General features: G+C 39.3%; 1 protein-coding gene across 1 annotated transcript; it reads right to left on the bottom strand.

Moving 5' to 3' along the window:
• Positions 1 to 106: 106 nt before the first annotated feature.
• Positions 107 to 27904, bottom strand: rorcb (RAR-related orphan receptor C b). Its single transcript, XM_058418102.1, has 10 exons — positions 27552 to 27904; positions 14116 to 14201; positions 13799 to 13940; positions 12994 to 13440; positions 10975 to 11096; positions 9296 to 9428; positions 8167 to 8274; positions 6775 to 6885; positions 5760 to 5872; positions 107 to 4947 (listed from the first exon to the last, which is right to left on the bottom strand). Exons 1-10 carry the CDS (start codon positions 27556 to 27558, stop codon positions 4786 to 4788), a joined length of 1431 nt encoding a protein of 476 aa, XP_058274085.1. The 5' UTR covers positions 27559 to 27904; the 3' UTR covers positions 107 to 4785.

Here is a 27904-nt window from a genome sequence, read left to right as displayed (position 1 = left end):
GTCTAAGCCTTCTCCCCTATACTGAATTATTGTTTTTTGTCCATTTGAAACAGCAGGGTTATATTTCAGTGCATATATTTCATGTTAGAAACTGAAAACTCTTCAATAGTAGAAAAAACCCCACTTTATTACATTCTTTAAAGCACATCTTTTTACATGGCGTTACAATGAGATGAACTGGTATGAGATTCGAACATTTTGTCATCAAACACCCAACAGACGTTAAAGGAATTTTTTTTTTCTCGGTATTTCTATCATGTTAAAACAGCATGAGACGAACGAGACAGGTTTGCCGGACACACGATTCTAAATGGATCAAACAGTTACAGTCCAACCGAACTAGCTCACATAAAAACAACATACATCAATGAATAAGATTCATTTTTTAATCTTTTTTTTTCCTTTTCAAACTAGTTAATAGACTATACCTAATATAAGTCATACTTAAAAGTCTTTTACAGTTCAACATCAGAAGAAAGAGGAAAGGTCTTTGACACTTTGTGCTTGACATTCACAAAAATATATACTGTATTATATGTCTAGCTAAAGGACACAGTGATTGAGGATACGGGTCTCTTGTTCGGTGCAAAAAGTGGGGTGCCATTATATCTGTGTGCATATGTGTGTGTGTTTGTGTGTGTGTGTGTTTTGTGTCTGGTTGGCAAAGCTAGGAGACTGGTGGAAACAGAGACCAGCTAGCTCCCTGAGTGATTTCTAGATTTATACAAAAATGCTCATTTTTTGTAACAAGTGGATGGAAAACAGAAGATTGTTTGTTTCCTCATACAACTGATAACCAGAGCAAACTGAGCACCCGGAGAAATTAGTCTGCTTGTGATGTACATGTACCTTAAAAAATGAGGACGCGGCGTGCACCTAAATCCAAAATAATGATCATACATCATTCTCGACGTAGCTTAAAGCTATCCACAGTGTGCAAATCCTGTTAGTGTTAATGACGTATTCGTTTCTCAGTAGTTAAAGAACGTTTCGAGTGCTTCGGGCTGCTCGGAATTCGAGAAAGTCCATGCTTAAGAACCAAAAGTCTAGGAGGTGGAGCTGGACCTGATCCCGATCCTGATCCGAGTCCTGTTATAATCCTAACCCCTAACATGCTGTAATACACAGAACACCACACTTTCCTTTGCATTTAACACTGGGTTGTCATCCTGTTTTTAACCCCAAAGCAGGTTTAGCATGACTTATACAGTGTACAGTGTGAAACAATGCGATGGTAGAAAGTTACGGCTGGATGCTTAGCAACAGAAATTACATGCCTCATATCACATGCTTGGTACCATTACAGAAACCTTATGTTTTGTGTAAACACTAGGTACAGCATTTGAAGGAAAAGATGAATAAATACGTCCACTTGTGGTGGAAAATGTGTCAATTGGAGTGAAGAGGAGGTTTCTACAGTTATGGTCAGAAAAATTTGGATGGCAGTCAGGAATAACTGAGTGTTTAAGGAAACGAGGGAAAATTTACTGGAATATTACTGGATATCAATAATCGAACCAAAGACCAGAAAGCCGTAAAAGATAACAATGTCTGTCCATGTGCAGAACAGAAGTCTTTTATTTACTTTAAATTTAGACCTAAAATCTGAAAGATTGGCCATACAAATCTGCCTTTTTCCCCCCCTCACTGATGCACAAGCACAAGACAAGATCTGCTCTATGTCTTCAATCCTGGTTGCTGACACTGTGAATACGTAAATAAGAACATTAAGCCAGGGTTTAGGAATATACAGTGAACTGACAGATCATGAATAGCCAGGATTAACTGTTAAAAGATGAGCAGCATGAAAGGTGAAACGATATAATTCTCTTTCCTCAGGATTTACAATCATTACTTCAAGCATGAAAATCCCTAACAAGTTGTCTCCACCTGTCCCTCTGCTATTTCCTTCGACTCCACCCACACTGGATCAGGCCCGACTCCACCACGTGGACTTACGTTTCCATAGCGATGTGAATCCAGATGTGAATATAACACTATTTGAAAACCATCTGTTGAGTATCAGAGACTAATTGTAGTGTTATCAGAGAGTTCGATGAGAAAGCCTACACTAAGCCCTTCCTCTGGGTGTGGGGGAATGCTAGTGACTCTGCTTTCCTTTCAGCATGCTGAAGTGTACGAGCAGGAAGAAGAGGCGTGGAGAAACAGGAAGTGGACACCGACATGGGTAAAAGGTAGTCACGATTTACAAAATAATACAGCGAACACACATGCACCGTCACATCCTGAACGTGTGTGTGTGTGTGTGTGTGTGTGTGTGACATACGGACAGGTCATCTTTTCATTTGCAGTGATAGTCTACGCATCAGCTCTTTCCAACAGCACAGTCATTCATTCATTCATTCATTGCTCCTTCGACCGTCAGCCATGAGAGAAGGGTTCTTGAATGTTTTCCAGGTCCCTGAACATCCTTCTTCATCAGTGGGTCCAAAAAAAAAACAAAACAAAACAAATAATCAAACGCATCTTCTGGAGTGTCACGGTTTGGGCTCGTACTAAGCGTCCTTTGTGTCAAGTATTGCAGAGCAGTTCATAACACGCCGTGCCCAAAATCCTCCAAAAATTAAAAATATCCGATTACAGCTGGAACATTTTTCAAAGAACGTTCCTTGTTTGCATCGCCTACTTCCTGATCACTGATCACTGATCCTGGCCAAGCAGGGAGTCCAGGCCTCACTCTTTCTTTAAAGCCCTGCTCTCTCTCTCCTTCTCTTCATATCCATAATATGCACCCTTAATCAAAATATCTATAAATGAATGAAAAAGGAACACATTTTACACTGTTTTTGTTTTTTGTTTTTTTTTTACACAAGGACAGATGTGCTGGGACTGAGGTTTCTCATTGCAGTTTTTTTAAATAAGAAAAACATAAGTCATTTAAGAGCAGCAGAGAATACTGTCAGAACACTCGTGCCTGAGGAAGTGTGAGCTTCTTTTGCCCGACGTAATACTTTGTGACACGTTTTTATTGCACGTTATATAAATTACGCCGGCTTGCAGGGTTGGGCGATATATATAATAATAATAATAATAAAAAAAAGCAAACAGTATCATATTGTCATAAAAAGATAAGAGATATCATGAGATTTTTATTTTTTTTTGCCAGGGATTGTGTCACAATACGGTGATGTATCGTAGGAGGAAAAAGTGTGTGAATATGTGCGTTAGGGTTTTCTTTTTCGGTTGAGTAAAAACATTCGGCATTGTAAAAGTACGACAACGACTCGTTTGTAGCAGCGCATAACGAAACCGAAAGTTGTGCATTAAAAACGTGAACAGAATGTAATGTAGTTTATTTCTGGTTTGACTCGCTAGCGGGTGTGTCCTGTTGTGTTGTTAGCCAGCTCATCTTTCAAATAGCTGCTTCTCCACTACCTGTGGAGCTTTCTTTCGCTCGGGTTAAAGCAGAGATTTATAACTGGCTGAATGGATCTCTCTGGCTTGTAGGAGAAAGTCTCATAACCTCTGCCGACTTGAGAGAGAGCATGGGCTTGATTCAGTTTAACTCGTTATTAAACAAGAATATGGTGGCTTTGTGGGTAACATGGTTTGCCTCACACTTGTGGGGCTGGGGGTTTGAGTGCTTGTGCCAGCCCCCTGGGAGTTTCCTGAGGGGTTTTCTGGTTTCCTCCTTCCATCCAGACACCTGTTGCAGGCTGACTGGCATCTCTAAATTGTCTGTAGTGTGTGAATGGGTGTGTAGAATAGGAGTGTATGTGATGGTGCCCTGTTATGTGTCCAGTGCACTCGCTGCCTCTATCCTCTGGGATAGTCTCCACACTCTGTAGTATAAATGGTCTATAAAATGTAGTGATGGATGTTTATTACAACTCTTGTAAAATACATGCAAGTGTTACTTCGTGATGAATTGTCCACTAACTTTAGATACGCAACCGTATCGGACCGAGAACATCGTCTTGTAATGGCGTACTTATACGACATACCTCTGATTATATGACATACAATTTAACAAGAAAAATAAACCACTTTATACAGTAATATAGTTCTTATCTGCAGTAAGGAATTTAAACAGTGTAACACAGATGATACCCGCGATATTTCAGAAAGGTGTCACGAACATCAGCATGCTATCGATATCTATAGATCATATCATCGTATCGCCCAGCCCTACCAGCACACGGAGGTTGGTCCTGTTGCACTACCGATCATCTGGGCACTGACCGCTTTCAAGAAGATTCTCGATTGTCACGTGGAAACCGACACCGGTTTCGTTAAGCATTTCCGCGAACCAAAGTGCAGTACATACATTCGGTCGCATGGCAAGTGCTGTTACAGGGACATACATTCATTCGTTAATTAGTCCAGCGTAAAGGGGATTTGATTCTCAGATGTTAGCGCACCTGAATTTTTCTGCTAGAAGTGCATTGAGGAAAGGACCAGAACAAAAATCTGTACCAGCAGAGGATCCCTGAGGACAGGATAATGAACCTCTGCTTTAATAGACGTCCCTAAATAACAGGAAAGTGCTGCTTTTTTAAAAAGTGTGAGATGTGTTAGTCATGTGTGCAGAGAGTGTTGTGTGTTGGCCCCTGTGCTAATTAGTGGTGTAACCAAAAAAAAACAAAAAACGCCTGATTGTCTGGGCTGCTAAGAGGTTTTTACAGGTTTTTCCACACTAAAAAGTTCACACCTCAGGCCTCCACTATTCTTTATATCCCTCCTCTCTTTCACACATCCTCTCTCTGCACCTCTTCTTCCTCTTCTGCAACATCCCCCAACCCCTCCGTCTCTCTTTCCTCGCCTCTAACTGTCAGTAGAGTCAGGGAAGTTGATCTCGCTGCCGAACACTTCCCTGTAGAGAGGAGGGAAGCTGTAGGCCGTTTCGGGGTGGAGCAGCCGGAAAAACTCCAGCTTGTCGATGTGGAGGTTACAGATGGACTTCATCTGCGGCAGCTTGGACGCCATCTAGAGAGATCAAAAGAGGAGAATTTAGGCAAAACATCATGCTGTGAATACAGTAGTTCTGTGGACATGGGCCCATTTGCGTCAGATCCAGCAGGGGGCGCTAGTAAGAAGCTGTTCAACAAGATGTACAAGATGTTTCTCTATATTTAACTTAAATGCGCAGGATGTCTGCGACCTTTACACATTTTACCACTGTGCCTGATTAATTTATAGTGGTCAAAAACAAGCTAGCCACAGCCTGATCTGATCAGAGCCGACTCTCGGCTTGTTTGCCTCCGCCTACAGGCCCTTGCTTTCTCACAAGCACTTCCTAGAAGTTCTAGAACGTTCTTAATTATTACCTGCTTAGGAAATAGGTTACAAAACATTCCTAGCAAATTAGACAGCTTCATCAACAGCAAGCCTGGTGAAGATTTCAACAAGTAACCCATAGTTCTTTTTATCCCATGTAAACAAATGCTAAATATTTACCACATTGAATTAAAAAAATCAACCTTAAAAACTGAAAGCTTCACAAAAAATTGCAACACGATAATAGAATAAACTTTAACGAGTTTAATGGTGCTTACAGATATAATTATAATACATATATACATACATATACATATATATATATATATATATATATATATATATATATATATATATATATATAAATTATAATATTAAAGTAATATTATATCTACTGTGTGTATTATATATATATATATATATATACATATACACACACACACACAGTAGATATAATATTACTTTAAGATCATTATGGATCTAAATACAGATATAATGTATTCATTTTTGATCTCTCTCACCTTGTCTAGTTTCTCCTGCCCGCCTCCTCCCATGTGCAGACTGTGCTGCAGGGCCAAATAAACCTTCTCCTGCAGCTTTTGCACCTGCTGACTCTCTGTTAACCACGGGCGATCTGAGAGCGAGAGAGAGAACGAGAGGAGGAGGAAGAGGAGGAGGAGTGAGACGAAGGTGAGAGAAGTGTGCGAATGATTGCGTTTGTGTTTTTTTTTTATTGTACATTATAACGTCTCTATATTTGATATTAAATCTGAAGTGGGTATGGCCCAAAACACACAGGATCATCTTCCTCTTCATCGTCGAGCTCATAATAACAGCCTAATTTTCACAATCCTGACCAGCATGCTGTAAGCATCTCAAGTGAATAAGGTTGTTGTTTGTCCCATTGTTTAAATGACCCCCCCAGTCCTGATGCACACCTCTAGTCTCAACCAGATATCATGAGAACTTTAAAAGGAAAATACCTAATAGTGCACCTGTATTTATTTGTATCCATTTAGAACATATGATCTGTTCATATAATGTATTCCTATTCTGTTACATCCCTAAAGGCACAAGTAACACTACACTTTTCCTTCTGGTGACTTCCACTTCATACACATGTGAATGCTAGAGAGGTTTCGCATTACTCTGTGTACCAACATTTAAGTTTAGAGAACTCTGACCTACGAATTTGTATTATGCGAAGATGTGTGAACAAATGAACACACCATGCCTTGATCTTGTTAAAAGAAACGATGAAAGAAGATAATTGTGGTGCTGCACTGTTCTGGTTTATATGACACAAAAGTATATAAAATAGACAGAAGATGAGGTCATATCCGGTTACCACCCATATTTGGTACATGGAGCAGTCTTAATACTTGCTATGTCAAGTCGAGTTGTATTTCTAGAGACAATGACTTTAACATCTTTAAAGATTCTCATTGTTAGTAAGGCCCTGATTTTTCAGATCTCCCTTTTTAGCAAACCTTAGAGCTGTATACATCTTTTGTGGAAAAGTTTTGTGAGGCGTACCAGGTGATAGCAAGATGGCAGCGCTGAACAGGGCCATCTCTTCATCACTCAGCTGCAAGCGACACAGACTCTTGGCGAACTCAAAGATGGCATTCACCAGGTCATCACAGCCTACACACACACGCACACACAAAATATCTCAACGATTAGACCACTTTGCACAGAGAGGAAGTAAAAACTTTCGTTCCTGGGACTATCATCAACATCAGATCTGCTTCATATCAGAGAACAACATTTATGTCCCTCACTCAGCATTTTTCAACCTAACATCCATCTACTATATCTGTACACTTGCTCACTTAATTCAAATGCGTATATTGGTTTCACATATTTGAACTGCATTGCAGTAACAATTTGTTTTCGCACAGCCAACATGATTTGATTCTGTCCTAGTTAAGTTAATATTCCAGCGTCTCCTGAATCTTTCTCCACAATCTCATGCGCCTGGGTTCTACAGATACGTTCTCTTAAATCTGACCAACCACATGTTCCATTTCTTTGTTTGTAATTATAATAACCCCAGACAAGAAGGAACATTTTTCCTTGTTTCCTCCTATAATGAAAGTTTGAGTGCTTTGATCTTTGGCTATTATACATGGATCAAGCATAACATTATGAGCACTGAGAGTTGATGAAGTGAATAACACTGATTATCTCCTCATGGCACCTGTTATTGGGTGGGATATATTTGGGAGCAAGTGAACATTTTTCCTCAATGTTGATGTGTTAGAAGCAGGAAAAATGGGCAAGCGTAAGGATTTGAGCGAGTTTGACAAGGGCCAAATTGTGATGGCTAGACGACTAGATCAGAGCATCTCCAATACTTTTGTGGGGTGTTCCCGGTCTGCAGTGGTCAGAATCTATCAAAAGAATCTTGTATGTCCTGTAGGTATCCTTTAAGTCCTGTACGTATGGAGGCCACACCTCGCAACTTACAGAACTTAAAGGATCTGCTGCTAACATCTTGGTGCCAGATACCATAGCACATCTTCAGGGATCTAGTGGAGTCTATGAAGGGTCAGGGCAGTTTTGGCAACAAAAGTGGGACCAACACAATATTAGGCAGGTGGTCATAAATGTTATGCTTGATATGTGTATGCTATAATAGTTTTAAACTAAGACTTTTACAAGTGCTTTTCAACAACAACCAGCTTTTTCTACTGTGAAAGTGTTTTAAATGGATTGTTTACTCACTAACAGAGCATGTGACAAAATTCTTCTTCATGGATATGAATTAGGTTGGGAAATGCTGAAGTATTGCTTTAACACCATAAACATTAGATCAGTCATTATCACTGAGAAAGCGCATACACCACTCCGAGTGTGTATTGCTGGAGTTAAAACGAACGAACGCAAGACAAAAGGGGATTCCCCAGATATGCAGACACTTACCTAGCGCTTTAAAGAGCTGAGGGCTGGCAAACTTGCCGTCGAAAAACATCGTGTTGTTGGCGGAGTTGTACGCGCGGCACATGCGGATCAGCAGAACCTCTAAGCAGCCTGGAAGCATCCACATTAGAGACAGAGAGACAGAGAGCCAGAGATAGAGAGGTGGAAAGAGGGAGAAGGAAGAGACATGCTCCACCATGCCAAAAGCAAGAGCATGAAAATTAAGAGAATTTATATAAAAAATAAAAGAAAAAAGAGATTTTCTCCAAATAAAAGGGAATTTAAATATGAATATAATTAAGGTAAAAAAATTTACAGATAGCAAAAAATGGGGAAGGTTACAATAAAGTGTAGTTAATTATATAAAAAATTTTTTTTAAATTTTTGTGGTTGTTATTATCAATGTAAAAGTTATGTATAGAGAAAAAGAAAGTTGGAGACAAAAAGAAAAGAGGGGAGAAATGTTAGCGAACAAATCTTTTTGCTGTAAACATTGAAACACATACAGAACTCTTTTCCATGGACTTGTTTGAGCACAGCGATGCTGAAATCTCAATTCTGATTGGACAGATGGTGTAGATGTTTATTATATTAATTCAAACACACTATCATTACTATAGTAACGAATTACAGCAATACAAATATTATTATTGAACATTTATGGAAGGAGTCTCCAGTGTCAGCACTTTGTAATGATCAGAAATAAACCTTTAAGTCTTTAAGACAAAGGGCTTTGTATTTTGTATTATTTCCCCTGTGACATGACAAGCTACTCTTTTTATTTTGTTGTTTTTTTTGTCTTATTAACTTAGCTAGTCCTGCTATAGTAATTTGTGAGCAATAACAAAACTTCTGCAGCATTAAATGCAACTATAAATGGATAAAAATTGCCCACTCTTTAATAAATAAATAAATAAATAATTGCCGGCAGATGTTGAAGTGCTGTGGTATAAGAAGCGATAAAACACATTGTGAAGTGTTTTCAGCATTACACCATCCTATTGTTGATTAATTTCCTATAAGAGCATGCCTTGATGTGTTGTAAGTATGCCTGTTTAACTTGCACAGTGTGGAATCTGTGTAATGTGTAATGACCGGTGGGGATGAGTGTGCTGTGTTCTGTAGCACTGACCTGCTTTAAGGAGAATAATTTGGTCGTTCTGACAGAGGTCCATGAAGCCGCTGACCCGCTTGGCAAACTCCACCACGTACTGGATGGCGTTGGTGACGTGCACGGCACACTGCTGCCACATCCACTCGGCAGACTGCACACGACATGATCGATGTGTTAATCAGACAGTCGATACCGAGTTAGATCCTGAACGCACGCTCCAAAGATCAAACGTGAACACGTCAGGAAATTAATCCTTTTGTCAATGCTGAGCCAGTGATGCGTGTAATGCATGTCTGGTGATCAGGATCAAAGAAACGGTCAATCAAAGCCTTATCAATAGGCATGACGCTTTAGTGTACAGACTTAGCTCTCTCTTAGACTTATCCAGCCTGCACGGCTATATATTTATCTATTCATAACATCCATTCAAGCTCTCATCCATCCCTCCGTTTTTGCAAGTGCTGTGAGGGGATAATGGGAAATCATTTTGGCAAATCAAATCATGTGAGATGAAGAGAGAGCACTTTTGGTCATCTCTGGTCATTCCACCACAAACGTGCAATAAATTTACTGGAAAAATCCTCCGTTTGAAATAATGGTGAATACTAGAAATAATGTTCAGTGATTGCTACAAACAGTGGCGACTGGTTATTGGGAATAATGCTGCTCAGTGATCGTTCATTGGAATATAGGTGATCAGTGATTGGTCATTGGGAATATAGGTGATCAGTGATTGGTCACTGGGAATAATGGTGATCAGTGATTGGTCATTGGAATAATGGTGATCAGTGATTGGTCATTGGAATATAGGTGATCATTGATTGGTCATTGGGAATATAGGTGATCATTGATTGGTCATTGGGAATATAGGTGATCAGTGATTGGTCATTGGGAATATAGGTGATCAGTGATTGGTCATTGGGAATATAGGTGATCAGTGATTGGTCACGGGGAATAATGGTGATCAGTGATTGGTCATTGGAAATAATTCTGATCAGTGATTGGTTGTTGGGATTAATGCTGATAAATGGTTGGTTATTGGGAATAATTTTGATCAGTGATTGGTCAATGGGATTAATGGTGATCAGTAATTGGTTGTTAGAAATAACTGTCATCAGTGATTGGTTGTTAGGAACTATGGTGTTCAGTAACAGCTAGAAACAATGGTGATCAGAGATTGGTTGTTGGGAACAGGGACTAAAGTGCAACTCATCTGGGTTTTACACACTGCCGATGAGTTAACCAAACAGTGCAGGACAGTCATTACCATCTGCTTATAAAGTGGCTAAATTCATCACTAGGCTCTTTTCTGAAAAAGTCACTAAAGGCTTCTAAAAAGTTACTGCATCGAGTGACATAATCGACAGCATTGTATTCATCCATTCATCCTGATCAGGACTTCATTTATAATACTAATAATATAAAATATAAAAACATCAGAGACCAAATCTCAAGGTTTTCCTCGTATAGTGTTACAGGTATACAATACCCTACTCATGGTCAAGACCTAGCTAATACAGGGATTATAACCTGGTTCTGTATTATTCACTTCTGCATCAAAAACTAATAAAAAAAGAGTGCTTATATAAAGACACAATATTGTGTCTCATTTTTCCACACATTTGCCTGACTATTTATCGGAAATGCGTCATCAGTATTACCGCTGTGTGAATCTAGCTGCTGATGGTTGTGTGTACCTTGAGCTGGAAGGAGTGGGTCTCCTCGGGCGTATATAGGTTCCAAGTGAGTCGTTTCAGCTCCTCTGTGCTGTACTGACACGTCTCTAAATGTGACTTCACCACATTCTGAGTGACCCGCTCTGGACACAAAGAGCGATACATCATATGAGAACATAAACCATGACTATTTCAAAGAACAGAGTATTATTAATACAGGGAACAGCTCTGTGGGGAAAAAACATGAGATCGATGTCTCAGATTTTCGTGTGCTCTATTAAATGTAAAGATTTGAAAATTGTTGCTGACTATCATGTATTAGTAACTCAAATTGAGAGGAAGATATGGTGGAAAATATATGCTGAAGAAGTCTGAAAACACAGTGAGTGACAGGAGCTGCAGCCAATCAGGTGAAAGTGAGTTAGAGAAAATACATTCTTACTAAATTTATGTGTTTTCTAATTTGGGAATAAGTTGTTTGGCTGGATCACACATTATTTTGCACTTTATTATTTCAGACAAGAGTGTGAGCCTCATCATTTCCTCTGCTGAGCGTTTCAGCAAGCATGCTAAGACTATATTTAGAGACTAGAGAACACAGTACAGCGATTAGGTAAAAAAACAAACCACTGTACTACAATTTGCAAGCCCCAGATAGGTACAAACCCAAAACCGTAGTTATTTTGGGTATATCTGATTCAACATTAGTTTAACCCAGTTCCCTGTTTATGGCTAACTAATTTTCTTGAGTGTCTTGGGAAATATGGACATCCTGAGCACTTAAAACTGGGTTACTGGGCTAATTTAGATGATTGGCTTTAAAGCAATCTAAAAAAAATCCAGTCTAAAGACATGTATATTATTCAAACTTGCACGTAATTAACCTAATAAATGTTCCGAGGGTGGCATTCAGATTATGCAAATCACTGATGCTGAAGAAGAGTCTAAGATGGAGGTTTATGACATATAACAGTGTTAAACCAATGCCTTTAAACACAAGCATGTAAAGCTGATGAAATAGCACTAGATCCAGCATGTTCTATTATATTGCATTATTTTTTTTTAATAGCTCTGTTACTCATATGCACTTAAAGCCATGAGCTACTAAATCGGGGTCAAGACCTCATAATGTGTGTGTGCTAGATATAATCTATTTGATCGTTCTTTTCATTTTGATCATCCCGATGTTTTTTATAGTTTCCATGTTAAGAAAAATCTGACCACAGGTTCAGGGTTAGTTTTTGACCTGACTTCAAAAAGTTGCTGAAAATTTAACCCATAAAAAATAAAAATCATTTGTCTAGACAAATAGCATCCTTGATAAAGACGCCGTCTCACCGATATCCTTGGAGCAAAATATTTTTTGTTGACTTTACAGAGCTAAACAGTGTCATATTCATGTATTCACTGGTCTCAAGTGGAATTTTTGGTGTGTATTTAAAATATACTTCAAAGGTAAATATCAGTGTGATATATATTACATTACATATGTTACAACAAACTGTCACACTCTCAGATCGAGATCAGAATCAGGCGAAACTGAGCCACATCCATGTTGTGCTATCACTTATTACCTGCTTAGGTAGGTAAATGACTCATTATATGACTCATTAAATGACTTATGACTCCTTAAATGACTCATGGCTGCTTTCCCAGATTCAACATTAGAGTTCCAATAACTAATCAGCTTCCTAGACATCAATCAATACCAACACAGTATTAATGATAAGTTAAGGTGTATGTCCTTAATATAATTATGGTCCCTGACAAAGAGGCAACAGAACTTTTGTGTCTAGATATGTGATATGTAAAGGCGTTTCCACTGCAGGAACCGGTACAGAAACCTGGAAACAGTTCTAGGTACAGGTTCAGTGTGAGTACTTAGGTACTTTCAGTGTGAATGCAAATGTACTGAATATTTCTGACTGATCAAATATAATGAAGTGCAGTCTGCACCACAGACACTACAGCCTAGGAACTCGTTCATCCCCAGTGTAGTAACTGTTAGCCCTGACCCTCTCCATCGAGCCGAACACTCACCTATATCAAGCAGAGAGCAGTCATTGGACAGCGCCCCCAGCAGGGTGTGTGTGAGCAGGCTGGGTTCAGGCAGCAGCTGGTACTCGTGCTTCACCCGGCCTGCTTCCGCCATATCCAGCATGCTAGATTCTGGAGAGCTCTGATTGGATGAGCTGCTGCTCACCGCACTGCCTGTTCCACTACTAGCCCCGCCTTCAAGCAGTTCCAGTGCGCAGTACTCAGCTGCCTCCCCCGGTGTGAGCGGCAGGTCAAAGAGCAGGCCGTCGGGCAGCGTGGTGATGTCGTCTAGATCGCTGAGGGTGGTGCTGGAACCCGTGCTGCCGTACGAGCGGACGTGTCCGCTGTCCTCGCCCGCCTCCTCGGGTTCCCGCGCCAGCTGCTGGTGCCGCTGCACCTCTGCGTACAGGCTGTCGCGCTGCTTTTTAGACATGCGCCCAAACTTCACCGCTGTATGAAGACATACATGAATTCAGGTTTTAATATTATAATATTTAGTGTGAGCTATTCTCCCAGAAATGAAGAAGAATTTATTTCCGAATTACAAAGTGAGAGTGAAATCCGTGTTTGGTCACATCACAGACATTCAGATTACTAATCAGTCAGCGAGAAGGCAGTGGAGTCTTTTCTGAACTCATTTATCACACGGACAGATGTTTCACAATTAAAATGAAAAAAATTCAACTTTAATTAAGCTTGAAGTGTCAGACGACTGAGCTTTCCTAATGATTTACAGCTGGTGGCTAACATACCATTCTACTCAATGGAAATGTATCCATATAGCGGAAAGATGTGGTTGATATCTCACCATCTCGGCTCATGCCTAGTGCCAGGCACTTCTGGAGACGACAGTGCTGGCAACGGTTCCGGTTGGTTCGGTCGATCAGGCAGTTCCTCTGCCGAGAACATGAGTACATGGCATTGTTCTGCTGGCTGCGGCGAAAAAATCCCTGTAAAATGACACACACACACACACACATATTCTTACATAGAATGTGGCCTGGTGTCAGTACTGTATAATATATCTGGTCTTATATAAGATTCTGTTCTGTGGGCTGTAAATTGAAATTCTGGAAAATGAAACGTCTCAAAGCAAGTGCAAAATAAGATGGCAACAATTTCTACCTTGCAGCCTTCACAGGTGATGACACCATAATGGATCCCGGAGGACTTATCACCGCAGATCTTACACGGAATCACCTCTATTTGAGCTGCGGAAGTATAATAAATAGACAGAGAACGAGATCAGAATCTGACAGGAAGCCACACACATAAATAATAGGGGCTATAGAAAAGCTGTTGATGCCTCTGAAGGGTACAACATAATGGCTTCTTCTTAATACTCTCTAAACCCACACCGAGCGTGCAGACGGCCATTTCGCCAGTGGAACAAAACCGGCGTGGAAAAGAGAAGCGTGATGAGAAAAGTGGCGATGTTGGCAAAGGCAACATTTTAAAACTACAACGGTAGAAAACCTTTTAGACAAAACAAAGTGCCAGCGTTAGTCATACTTTTCTGACAGGAATCTAATGATGAATAGCACTTGGGAGTGAAATACATGAAAACGCAGAAGGGAAAGGAGCGGCGAAGGTTAGACGTTTAACAGCGGCTCATTAAAACGGCTGCTTTTGTGACGGCGCACTTATAAAAGTAGTACGCTGCTATGAACAGATGGGCTGAGCAATGCATTTACACTAGCGGCTTTGATCAAAGAGCCCTAACCAATTATACATCAGTGCAGAAAAGAGTGAGGAAAAATAATAAATTAAAAAAAAGAAAAGAAAAAAAATTAATCGAATGGGTTCGAGATCTATATATTTTTTTCTCTTAATATAAATCTCCAAAAAGTCCAAACCAGTCTTTTTGTATGTGTGTGTGTGTGTGTGTGCATGTGTGTGTGTGTATAATAAAAGCACGGGTATAGGAACTGCTGTCTACAAATGAGGAACCAAACACACTGTTTGATCCACTTTTTCATCATCTGGCTCTGTGTGACACGGAAGGCAGTTAAGTTGGCTTGTTAGAAGACAGGTGGACACACAGAAAGCTGAAATCTCATGAAATTCACATCTAAACCTGACGCACATGCTAGAACACAACACTTTTACAGAAATATTGATTATTGTATTTCTGTTGAAATATCATATTGTTCTATGAAGAAGCTCAGTGTTGTAAATTTATTGTCTTTCTTGACGACTGAATCATTACACACACGCACACGTCTAGAATTACATAGTTTAAACCATTAAAACTTTCAATTGCTGTAGAAAATATAAATATAAAAAAAATCCAATTCAATTTATTTGTATAGTGCTTTTAACAATTAAAGCAGCTTTAGAGAAGTATAGAAACATATTAAAAATGATAAAGTTTAAAGTTAAGTTACTATTTATCCCAAAACACAAAATGCCCTTTCTCACCATTACAAAAACATCAGCAGATTAATGATTACAATGATCAGGCATAACATTATTACCACCTGCCTAATATTGTGTTGGTCCCCCTTTGGCTGCCAAAACAGCCCTGACCCCACGAGGCATGGACTTCACTAGATCCATGAAGGTGTGCCGTGGTATCCAGTAATGCTAACCAAAATGCTAGCAGCAGATCCTTCAAGTCCTGTAAGTTGCAAGGTGGGGTCAATGGAGGGCATCTTAAAGGATACTTTTGATAGATACTGACCACTGCAGACCGGGAACACCCCACAAGAGCTGCAGTTTTGGAGATGCTCTGATCCAGTCGTCTAGCCATCACAATTTGGCCCCTTGACCTGACTCACTCAAATCCTTACGCTTGCCCATTTTTCCTGCTTCTAACACATCAACTTTGAGGACAAAATGTTCACCTGCTGCCTAATATATCCCACCCACTAACAGGTGCCATGATGAGGAGATATCATTTATCAGGTGCCATATATCAGGTGCCATGATGAGGAGATATTATTTGCGTCATCTTTTTCACTTATTTATTCATTTTTTTTAAAGCTACATTTTAACACACAGTAACTGTGTTTCTGTGAGTGGAAAGTGGGAAATGCAATCTAATTAAATGTGTGAGAAACACATTCTCATTCTCCTTCACTTCGTTTTACTCCTCTGAACATCACTAATGTGATGCATTTTATTCTGTAGATTTTTTTTCAAGCTTACTGGAACCACTAACTAGTGCTGGTTTAGAATAATAATCGCGTAATCACATAATAAATCACACAAATATTACTTCCTGGGATTTGGTGGAAAACACTGGGGCTTTGCATAATAGGTGATTGTATATATCTGAATCATTTGCCCTTTTTTTTTTTTTTAGGTTTTTAATGCACCAGAAAATTGTATACAAGCTCCTTTTGAGCTCTTGGAATGAATGATTGGAACAGACAAGAAGAAAATAACATGTTGACGTTAGTATTGTGGCTTTTTCTGGGTACAGGCCTATTTTACAGATTACGAAAAAAGGAACATCATAAAGCTTAATAATCTTGACGCAGGATCTTGAAAACTGTTTGTCTTCCATTTTCTATTCTCGCCTCTGACACATCAGACAGCTGAAGGCAAATGACCACGACATTGTATTCCGGGGCACGAAGCGGAAAAATCGGTAAAGCCCTGAGCGCCTGGGCCCCTCCCGCTCTGATGTTTTCAGTTATATAACCGCCATCTGTGGGCAGATTGCCTTGATTGTTTTTCATCTCCATCACGCTTTTAAACCCGTCTGCATCATTGCAAAATTTTCTAAAAACAGTAACTATATATATATCCACAAGGTATATTTTCCAGTCTGGTGTAATTACCAACAGTCTACAGATACTGTGAGCGGTGTTGGGTCCAGACACACACCAGTCCCGCCCCGCTCGATGCTCTCTCATGTTCACTGGTATCGGCGTATGCAGCCTCGTCTGTGATTGGCTGGACGGAACGTTACTCAGCAGCGCTTGGCTGTCAGCCCGTGTGTGCTTGATGTCCTACTGACACACTTTCTCACTCAAAAAGCAGCCTAGTGCACTTCATTTGAATAGGCTGTTCCTATTTTGGCTGTTAAGGTGGAACCTTGATAACTCAGAGGTACTCTAAAACATTCAAGCCATGATGTAGTAAACAAATAATAACATTAATAAAATATGATATTTAATTTCTACATATCAGAGGTAACTGGTCAGTATAGCTTGAATCCCCCCCCTCCCTTATATATATATATATATATATAAATAAGAGATCAACATGGTCTCACACATGCTAATTAAAAAGAATTAAGGGTGATAGAGTAAAATAAAAGGGCATTCTTCTTATTAATAATAATTTTTTTAAAATATTTTTTTCTCCTTTCTCTGTTTCTCTGCTTTTGTAAAACTGCTTTGAGACAATGTCCGCTATACAAATGAACTGAATTGAAAATTGAATAATAATCATAATCATCATCGTCATCATCATCTATGGTATTATCATTATTGGTGTTTATTTATTTATTTATTATTATTATATACATAAAAATATATTAGTAAGTATATTAGGTATAAAGAATGACAGCTAATATTATAAAAGCTGACATTTTTAATTATTCAGTAGAATATATATATTTTTCCATTTCTGACTGTCTATATACATTCCTTGTCTCGCTCCCTCACTGTTCTCATGAAAGGCGATATGCAATGCACAGACATGCAATTTTTTAACCTCCACATCTAATTAAAGCCTAATTCCAGACCAATCTTTGCATTCTGAGCAAGACTATTAGAAAAACTTATGGAAGATGATCAAGGGAACAACAAAGTAAAAGTACACTATAATGAGCTAAAGTTTGCACATCACCAGTATGCGCTTGTTGAAAATCCCGAATCCAAATTTAGTCCCCCCCTCCTCGGCTGTAATAATAAGCTCCACTTTTCTGGAAAGGCTTTACACTAGAGTTACAGAACGTGGCTGTGGGGGATTTGCTAATTCAGCCATAAGAGCATTAGTGAGGACAGACAGTGATGTGGGGCATTCTGGGAGGTTGAGGTTAGGGTTCTGGGCAGGACACTTCAGATTTTCCACAGCAGCCTCGACAAACCGTTTTCATGGCCCTCGCTTTGTGCACAGGGGCTTTGTCATGTATGCAGGTTATGACTAGGTCTCTTAGTTCTAGTGAAGCGAAGTGAAATTGTATCGCTACAGCATTCTCCATCATTGTACGCTTCCAAACTTGTAGTAAGGATTCAGAGAAGATGGCTAAACAACACAACTGTCAGACAATATCTAGCTAGATGTTTGCTAGCTTACCTATAAAAATATTTAGGTGAACCGTAGTTCAGCTAAAGTTCTTCCGGCTCACGGCACGGCATCAAAAGTTTAGCAGAAGTTCAAGCAATCACAAGCGAGAGTTTTGTTTATCCCATCAGACAAAGACTTTGAACTCCATAAAGACATCCACAAGCAGAGAACAATTAGGAAAAAAATGTAGCGTGCAGTCTCATGACACGCATGAGTGAATATTGTGAAAAGATTTGTGTTAGACTGTTAGAGCAGTTTGATGTTCTGGCACTTTTGATAGCTTTCACAAAGAAAATTAAGGAATTATCTGAGTTAGAGAAAGAGTAATTGAATCTTATTGTTCATCTTCACGCATCAAGCTCCATGTTTGCCAGCAAGCAACATCAATGAAAAAAAAAGAATAATTCCTGACTCATTGTCTAAGATGGTGAATAGTCAAGGCCACACAGTGTACAGGAAGCATAAAAGTACCGAGAACATCATGATTTCTAACATCCTACTCCACTGCGATTGCTGTAAAGGTTAGAACTGCATCAGAGACTATTGCATAATAGAGCTACTACTGAGAGGATAATATAAAAGGCAGCATGATGTAACGGGCATATTAATAAACTTCTGTATGATTAAAATGTAAGCATTTAAGATTCATGCGCAGTGGTTTAATTTTCAACATCCGAACCCATAATTCAGTAAACTGTGTAGAGATCAAGTCTGTAAAGCTTGAGATAATCCAAATGCGCACAGACAAAGGGAAAGCTGAGTCAAAGCAGGCGAGGCAGAAACAGGATCATAAGGCTTTGTGCTTGTTTGTTGAATACAGAGGCAAGATTTCACGTTGCGTGGGGTGCGTATATAGTTTTTACAGTCCGTCAACCACTAATGAAAGCAAACAGGAACGGGAAATGAATAGCCAGAAGTATATCTCAGGCTTATTGTCCTGGCTGGTTGCGATATCCTACTAGAAAGTCTGCCATTTTTGGGGCAATTATTTGAGTTACCATAACCAACTCGAACCATTCTGTGTAATCTCTGGAAGTGAAAAGGAGCTCAGTGACTGAAATACACCATCCCACGCTAATTTAAATGTATGATGAAAACCTTAACTGGTATTGCTTCGCTTCTACCTGTTTAACTGAGCAATCTTAACATAAAGGCTAGAGAGTTTATATATTCATCGCTTTTATTATTTTCATGTCCTTGTGGCCTCCTGATTTATTAAAGCGCTTTGGTCTGAAATCTAGTCTCACGTAGCCAGACCTTCACACTGACAGCAGAAGGTCTGGATTATACGGCAGCTTTTATTGTCTGAGGACCGCCCAAGAAGGTGTCTGACTGACATGTAAAGCAACCAATCACAGTTCGCTTTGTTGGCTGAGGGTCATGATTAGGGGTGTGAAAATGTAAAATCCCTACAAAAACAGACTGGCGTGCAATTATAGAATGTTCATTTAGGAAAGTTGTGCAAATTAATGAGTTTATTCCATGAACTTCACATTATATGGAAAATCCAGTGATCCTCATTAGCGCTCATTTGGACAGTTGTAAACCTGACAGCTTCCTTCTACCATGTTTCCTGGCTGGCCATAAAAAAACATGGCACACATGTCTACTGGAAATTCTGTAGAATCCAGCACATCAGATGACGACTTTGAGACTCCAATTTTTTGTGTCATATGCTTCAGACGTTCAGAGATTTGTGGGTGTGACGTTCAAGGCTGAGATTGTCCCTAACCTAACTAATTATAATGCGATTCAGTGCAAAGATATGACATTTCCTTATGTACTCTTGCTGCTCTTCATAGTTACACTATTTCCACGCTCTGTCCTAAACAACGCGTGTTTCTTCTTAGAATGAACTCCTTCTTATAATCCGAATACATCAGGGACATCACTACTGTCTGGTCTACAGTCAAACATTGCCAAGCATCACAGCTCAGTCCCAGAGGGATGGAGAATCTGTGACATTGTGTGCTTTCCCCAGGCTGTAGGACTGCGTGACAAAGAATGAGAAGAAGAAAAATAGAAACAGAAATCTGACTGAGGGCCTTGATATACAACCAGCTTCACTAACAACTCTCAACTCACTGGTTCTTCATTTAGTCTTTACATCACCCCAGTGTTTTTATAATGCAGTGTTATTCCTATTAGCATATGGTTTATATAAAGCAACACTATCAACTCGTAAGCGTATTATTTGACGCGTGATTCGGATTACAATGCCGCTGAATTCCTCAATCTGATTGTGCTCATTCATTTCCTATAACAGCTGCACATTATTTTAGTTTTCATCGATGTCTCTGTTTTCATATGTTGTCGTTTTTATAGTAACAGCTTACATAGAGATTTGTATGGCGGACGCTGACATAAAGGCATTTCTTTTTAAAAACGTGTGATTAAAAAGGTTTCAGAAACACGATGAGACATTCATTTGCTAGATACAATACATTTGCATTTTTAAATCATTTTTTAGTCTATTTATTTAGTCGCATTTGTTATTTCCCTATGATAATATACTCTAACTACATGGTGTCCCAAAAGTCTCCATACTTGGAGCAAAGTAACACTTTTTACTAAAATATTTATCCATAGCTCATATTTAAGTTTACATGTATGGCATTTGGCAGGTGTCTTTATCCAGAGCAACTTACATTTATCTCACTTACATTTTCCTCATTTAAGGTTAAGGGCCTTGCTCAAGGGCCCAGCAGTGGCAGCTTCTAATATATATAAATATACACATATATACATATTTTATTTCAGATAGCCTTTATGAATGCCTTACTGATGTAAAGTACTGAATCAATCTCATGAGAAGCTGTCACAAGGTTGAGATGGACTTTAACAGGAAACATGGCAAACACATCACACACAACACTGCTGCCAAACTAGGAACCAAAATTGTGGCAAAATTGAAACATGACTCTGTGTATGTTTACAAAGAAATATCAGCCATGTACAGGATGTTTTAATAAAACGACATTTTGCTAAAAATCAATAACCTCTCTGTATTAAGACTTTTGGGACAGCTTGTGTTAAATAATTCTTATACCTTATTTGTGTTGTTGTCACATCCTAACCTACTAAATCTGCAAAATGATCACTTATTTTAAACTGGAATTTCCACATGCATACAATTACACACTAATTGTTTGTTAAGCATGTAATTACAACCAGGAACAAACTCCTTACCGAAAAACCTGTGTATGTGATTGTGACGGTCCAGGGTGTCCCCCACCTTGTTCTCAGTGTCATCACCGACCTTTTGACAGAAAAGCTTGTGTACTGCATGAAAAAAAGTGCTAACTGTCTTTTTGTCTTCTAGTCTAGTCTGGAATCAGGAACATCTGCCCAGCTGCCAGCCAACCACCTGAGCAAATAATACCTGTAAAGAAGTGAGCAACTTTCACAACTGCAATTATACACTATCCTGCAAATATGGCTATTTTGTTGCTGGCACTAATGATTTGGAAAATGAGAGTCCAGTGGTTCAGAAGTCTGTTCAGCAATAATGAGTTACAAACAAATGCGACTCGCCAAAGCAGAAAAAATTCAGAATAAAGTAGTGCGGCTTGTGATGTGTCTACTGGTATGACACGATGTGAGGCTTGTGATGTGTCTATAGCTAGTGGTATGACATCAATGAGCCTTGGCCGCCAATGACCCTGTCACCGGTTCACCACTGTTCCTTCCTTGGACCACTTTTGATAGATACTGACCACTGCTGACTGGGAACACCCCACAAGAGCTGCAGTTTTGGAGATCCAGTCTTCTAACATCACAATTTGGCCCTTTGTCAAACTCGCTCAAATCCTTACGCTTGCCCATTTTTCCTGCTTCTAACACATCAACTGTGAGGACAAAATATTCACTTGCTGCCCAATATATCCCACCCACTACCGGGTGTCACGATGAGGAGATCATCAGTGTTATTCACTTCACCTCTCAGTTGTTAATATACACCTGATCTGTGTATATTCTCCGACTTACCAACCAGCACAGAACTCCACAACAATATTTTCATAAAGAGAGAGGTGACTGCTATATGAACTCTAACAATACTTCATACTAGTCACATTATCATTACACTACATCAAGGACTATGACATTGTTCAGAATTTCATTGCATGCCTCGAAATCAAAAACATATATGGAATATATTTTAAGCTTAAAGTTCAATGTCAAACTGATAACTCTATAGATTCTCTATAGTATTCAAGAAGTAACTGCACACTATATCCAGTAACTACAAGTAACTACACATACATAACCAAAGTCCCATATCAATCTGTGCATGCTTGCTAGAAGTTTCATCTTTCATGTAATCATTCTCATCTTTCAAAGCCTAATTTTCCAACGTGTCTAGTTCTGTCTGTTTGGGTTATTACTACAGTGAAAATCTGTTCCCATAACTGCAGCACTGTCGAAACCAGTTTGTGCGATAATTACCTAAATCTGTTCTCCTAATTTTAACTGTGTTCAACAACTGTGATCGTTGCATTACGATGATGAGGAATACCAAAATAAATGTAGTATACGCCATATGCGTTGTGTATACAGTTTCCTGTCTGAAAGTATCGGAACAGCAAGGTTTTATGTATTTCTTTCTTTTTTTTTTTTGTTATACCTTGCATTCATTTGGATTTGAGAGACAGCTTTACTTTCCTTTTATGTCTTGAAATGTTAAACAACTTACAACATCGCAGTGCTTGTGTAACCCCACCAATTATTCAAGTAATCAAAAAATATTGGAACATGCGACTGACCTGCTTCTTCTTATACTGGCTGAGGGAACAATTTTTGAAATTTGGAAAGAAACCATTGGTGCACTAGCAACCAGACACTGTGCAGATGAGCTAAAGAAAAACAGTCGATGATAGAAATAGTGCGCGAGCTGTGAAGAAAGAACTTAAAAACTACAATGACTGACATCAGTAACAACCTCCACAGGGCAGGGTGAAGGCATCACAATAGAGAATATTGACTTTGGGAGCAGAAATATAAAGGCTATATGACGAGATGTAAATCACTCATCAGCAGAAAGGATCCAGGAAGAAGGCCAGATACAGGAATACAGACATGAGCCACAAAAGTTGTGTCTGGAACCAAGATTATCCTTTACCAAAGTGACAGCAAGGCCAAAGTGTTTAGAAAGAACGAATCTGCTCATGATCCAAAGCATAGGCAGAATCATGGCTCGATCTTTCATGGCTGCATCTGAAACAGACTCACTAATCTTTATTGATGGAAGCAGCAGAATGAACTCACAAGTCTACAGAAACGTTCTGTGCAGCAAGACAAGGACACAAAACACACCGCTGACACAATAAAGGGGTAAAACAGCGGACTGGCCGAGCCAATCACTAGACCTTAACCCACCTGAGCAGCATTTCACCTCCTGAAGGGATACTAACACATACAGAAACATACAGAACTGGAAAAGCATCACAGGTGATGTCAGTGGTTCGATGGCTTAGTTATTGCAAACAAATTCTATACAACCAAATATTAATTGCTGTTTATTTTAGCACTGTCTGTCCCAATCCTTTCCTTAATACTCCCTTAATGTAACGAAATTAAAACTGAAACTCTAATCTTAAACCCAAATATCTGGCCATGCCTTTCCAATACTTTCAGAGAGACTACATGCTTGTGTCTCTGTGTATGTAACTGTATTATGTGATTGGACTACAGCTAGGTGTTACAGCTAATATAAAACAAAATCATTAACAAATCAATCAGTTGTATCAGTCACACATTCACATAATGCAAGACAAAGAAAACAACTAAAAATATATTACAACTGATGGCAGGTTTATGACATTACATGTTGTGTAACAGCAGCCCTACTGGAAAATTATGCAAATTATCCACCACACCTAAAAATATTTGAGACATTACTATTTCTCCTCCTAGAGCATAATAATAATAATAATAATAATAATAATAATAGTATTTCCTTATATAAAGACAGTACTGAAATTCTTAAAGGAGACTACGATTTACACATTCGCCCACGTGAGATTTTAGCTTTATGCACTGTCGACTTTAAGCACTGTCATGTTGGAACAGGATTTGATCCCCTTAGTTCCAGTGAAGGGAAACTGTAATGCTACAGCATACATACGTTTGACACAATTGTGTGCTTCCTTCCTTGTGGCAGCAGTTAAGCTGTGGAGGTGTGGATGCATTTTTCTCGAGAAGAGAAAAAAATGGGTGGAACATTGCGTTTTAAAAGTGTGTAGCACTAAAATGTGTTGTTCATAACATGATCCTATAGCTATATGTGAAGTGAATGCTGGCTATTTATTCAAATTATTGGAGCATTGAAAATGACACATGTATGTAAAAAAAAAATTGACATTTGTATCCTCATTCCTCGCCAAACTAGGCTGTGCTGTCCGAAATATCTTTCATGAAAATAAATTCAACAAACCTTCCTTTTATAAAATGAACATGGCAATTTTAATCGATCATAATACTAAAACGTATGCGTGAAGGAAACAATGTTACTCATTATATCTAAAAAGACATGCAGTGGTGCAAGGTAATGACGTAACTTCCGGAAACCATCCCTGAACAAATCTTTTCAGTGAACAGAATCAAAACATTTGATTTATTTCATGAACATGCCATAACGAAACACACAGCTAGAAAGCATACCGTTTCAATCATTACAAAAACGTTATTATTGGTATACAGCTGTTGTATAAGATGAATAACACACTTTAGGTTGGTCTGTTATCGGAAAAGTACCAAAATGCCTTTATTTACTAATAAATTTATTTAGATTTCTCCCTATATTCACCCAAAAGCATCATTACTGGGTCTCTATTTGTGCAAATCACGTTCAATGAGCAGCTAATAAAGCATGTTAAATATCGATCCCTTCTATTAGCATATTCCTTTAGAGTTATAAATAAAATACCAAGGTTATGCTGCCCTAGTGCCAAGCAAATTATTAGGGGGCAATGGAGCCTGATTTGGCTGGTCCGGTACAAATTATGTAAGATCATATCCAATCAAGAAAAGTATGCAGTAATATAGATAAACGAGGTGCATTTAGGTTCAGACCTAACAGCAGTATAGTCTCAGTATATTGCATGAATCTACTGCATTGTATGAATCCGTCTTTAGACCATCAAAAAGACAGAATAACAATGATTTCATAAAAATAGACTTGAACTTAACCTGGGTCATTGTTATCTCTGGATAAACGGAATCCAGGGTTATCTTTTTCCACATTTCATGCTGCTCACACTTACATACCGACACGTAAACTTGGGCAGTCTGATGTCTCACACTGTACATTTCTAAACCCTGGCTTCTTATTTGCATATTTGAGGTGTCAATAACCATGACTGGATAAATACAGCGTGCAACCAGTTTAAATAAAGGCTTGTCTCATGCTTTCACATCAGAGAGAAAAAATCTTGGCTTGGCATCCTCCTTGGCTGTTTTAAGTCTCCTAAGATGCAAAAAGACAAGAATAAAAGGACGAAACAAATTTTTTAACCACTAACACAACATGCAGAGTTTCTGTGACTGCATGTGATGAGGCACGCGATTTCTATTCAATTTCTGATTGGCTGTCTGTTTCTAAGCATCCAGCCATAACATTGTAACACTGAAGGCTAGAAGAATGGACACGGATATGATATTAACAAGACAAGCTTAGCTACACTATGTTGCTAAAGGTTTTGGGACACCCCTCCAAATCATTGAATTCAGGTGTTGTTTTTCAGGGGTTGGGCTTGGCCCCTTAGTTTCAGTGAAAGGAACTCTTCAGCATACTAAGACATTTTGGACAATTCCATGCTCCCAACATTGTGAGAACAGTTTGGAGATGACCCCTACCTGTTCCAACATGACTGCACACCAGTGCACAAAGCAAGGTCCATAAAGAGTGAGTTTGGTGTGGAGGAACTTGACTGGCCTGCACAGAGTCCTGACCTCAACCTGATAGAAAACCTTTGGGATGAATCAGAATTAGAGCAGAGACTGCGAGCCAAGCCTTCTTGTCCAGCGTCAGTGCCTGACCTCACAAATGCGCTTCTAGAAGAACGGTCAAAACCAAACACACTCCTAAACCTTGTGGAAAGCCTTCCCATCTCATATTTGCAAAAATAGGTCAAAAATATTGTTTTTAAAAACTGCATCAAAATAAACGTATGCTTTTTAAAGTTAATATAGTTCAGAGTGCAACATCTTTGGCTCTTATCGCACACTTGGATATAACGATCAAGTCTAAAGAAAGACGCAATGTGTTAAGAATGTGGTGTAGTTGCGCAAACAAACCGCGTGGCTCTGCACGACTCTGGGATAAACCCCGCCCCTTTGCCTCTTCAGTCCCGCCCCTTTTCATGGCCGTGTAATGCGCGCTGACGTAAGTGGGTCAGTGGAACAGCCGGCTCTTTCCTGCTCACACAGCCGGCCATGCTGGAGCCCAAACAACAACACCACACACACACACACACACACACACACTCTCTCTCTCTCTCTCTCTCTCTACATATATATCCTTCAAGCAATCACCACACTGCCACCGCAAAACACACATCAAAAAACGTTGCATATAAATATAGATAGGCATTGCAGTGTGATGAAGGAGGGAGATAAATCCTCTTTCGATGTAGAATCAATGAATTATTTCTGCCTCATTTAATTCAAATATAAGTTCAAATCCACATGGACTAGAACTGTAAAACATCATTCATCCGTCCATCCTACATCGTGCCATAAGCCACTCACATCACCCCCCCCCCCCCGAAGTGTCAAAGAAACGTGTGTACAGTGCAGGTTAAGACTGACGCGTGGTCAGTTGATGTTAGAAACAAAAATTGCGCGTGCTGATTAACGTGATCTAATGCACACATAAAGTCACCTTGTTAATAAGAAAGTCACCCACGTCTAAATAAGGCAGAAACAGCAACACATGCAGCAATGCGTGAATAAAACTTCCAATGGATAAAAAACAAACAAACAAACAAAACAATAAGGCGTGATAAGCTCATCTGAAATACAATTAATACAAAAAAAGAAAGAAAGAAGGAAGGAAGGAAAAAAAAACAAGAGTGTGAGAAAGGATTAGCCATTAATGGTAGCCATTACTACGCAGTTTGAAATACCGGCGCTGCAAACATGCGCCCCGCACGTGAGGGCACGCGCACCGGAGAATAAACAAACAAATCTGAATTCAACTTGATCTGCTGTTTACTTGTGCGTTTATACCACATCATTAAAGCACATATACGAGTAACGTGTTCAACCCGTGGGCAGATCTGGAGAACAGATTTGGAAAGGAGATTAAACAGGCTTACCTCTCATTTTTAGATTTGTTGTTGAGATTTTTAGACAGAAGTCCACAAGATGCTCAAAAGAAAACAAGTTGAAGACCTAGGTAGTTAGCTTAAGTAAGCTTATTAGGCTAACCCAATATAATGTTTCAGCTCCGATGGAGCGCATCATCGGCAGAGAGGGGGAAAAAAAATTAAAAGAATCAAAACAGTTCAAACCCGTCTACTTCCTTAAACGTCCCTGTGGTGCTTAGAATAAAAAAATATCTGAGCAAAACCACGTTGATTACACGTTTGTGCGTGATCAGAACTGAGTGTGTGTGCCTCCCTCCCTCTCAATCCAGCCTGCTAACCTACTTTTCGGACGCGTGGACTCG

This window comes from Hemibagrus wyckioides, linkage group LG20 (genome assembly GCF_019097595.1).
Source record: "Hemibagrus wyckioides isolate EC202008001 linkage group LG20, SWU_Hwy_1.0, whole genome shotgun sequence".
NCBI lineage: Eukaryota > Metazoa > Chordata > Actinopteri > Siluriformes > Bagridae > Hemibagrus > Hemibagrus wyckioides.
Note: the sequence above shows the minus strand (reverse complement) of the source record. Positions and strands in the feature narration are given on the sequence as shown.

Excerpts from the sequence above, each read along its gene's own strand:
- rorcb (XM_058418102.1), bottom strand. Across the intron at positions 8,275-9,295 it reads AATTATTCTCCTTAAAGCAG|GCTGCTTAGAGGTTCTGCTG; the intron begins GTCAGTGCTACA and ends GGATGCTTCCAG. Across the intron at positions 5,873-6,774 it reads TGCCATCTTGCTATCACCTG|ATCGCCCGTGGTTAACAGAG; the intron begins GTACGCCTCACA and ends TCTCGCTCTCAG.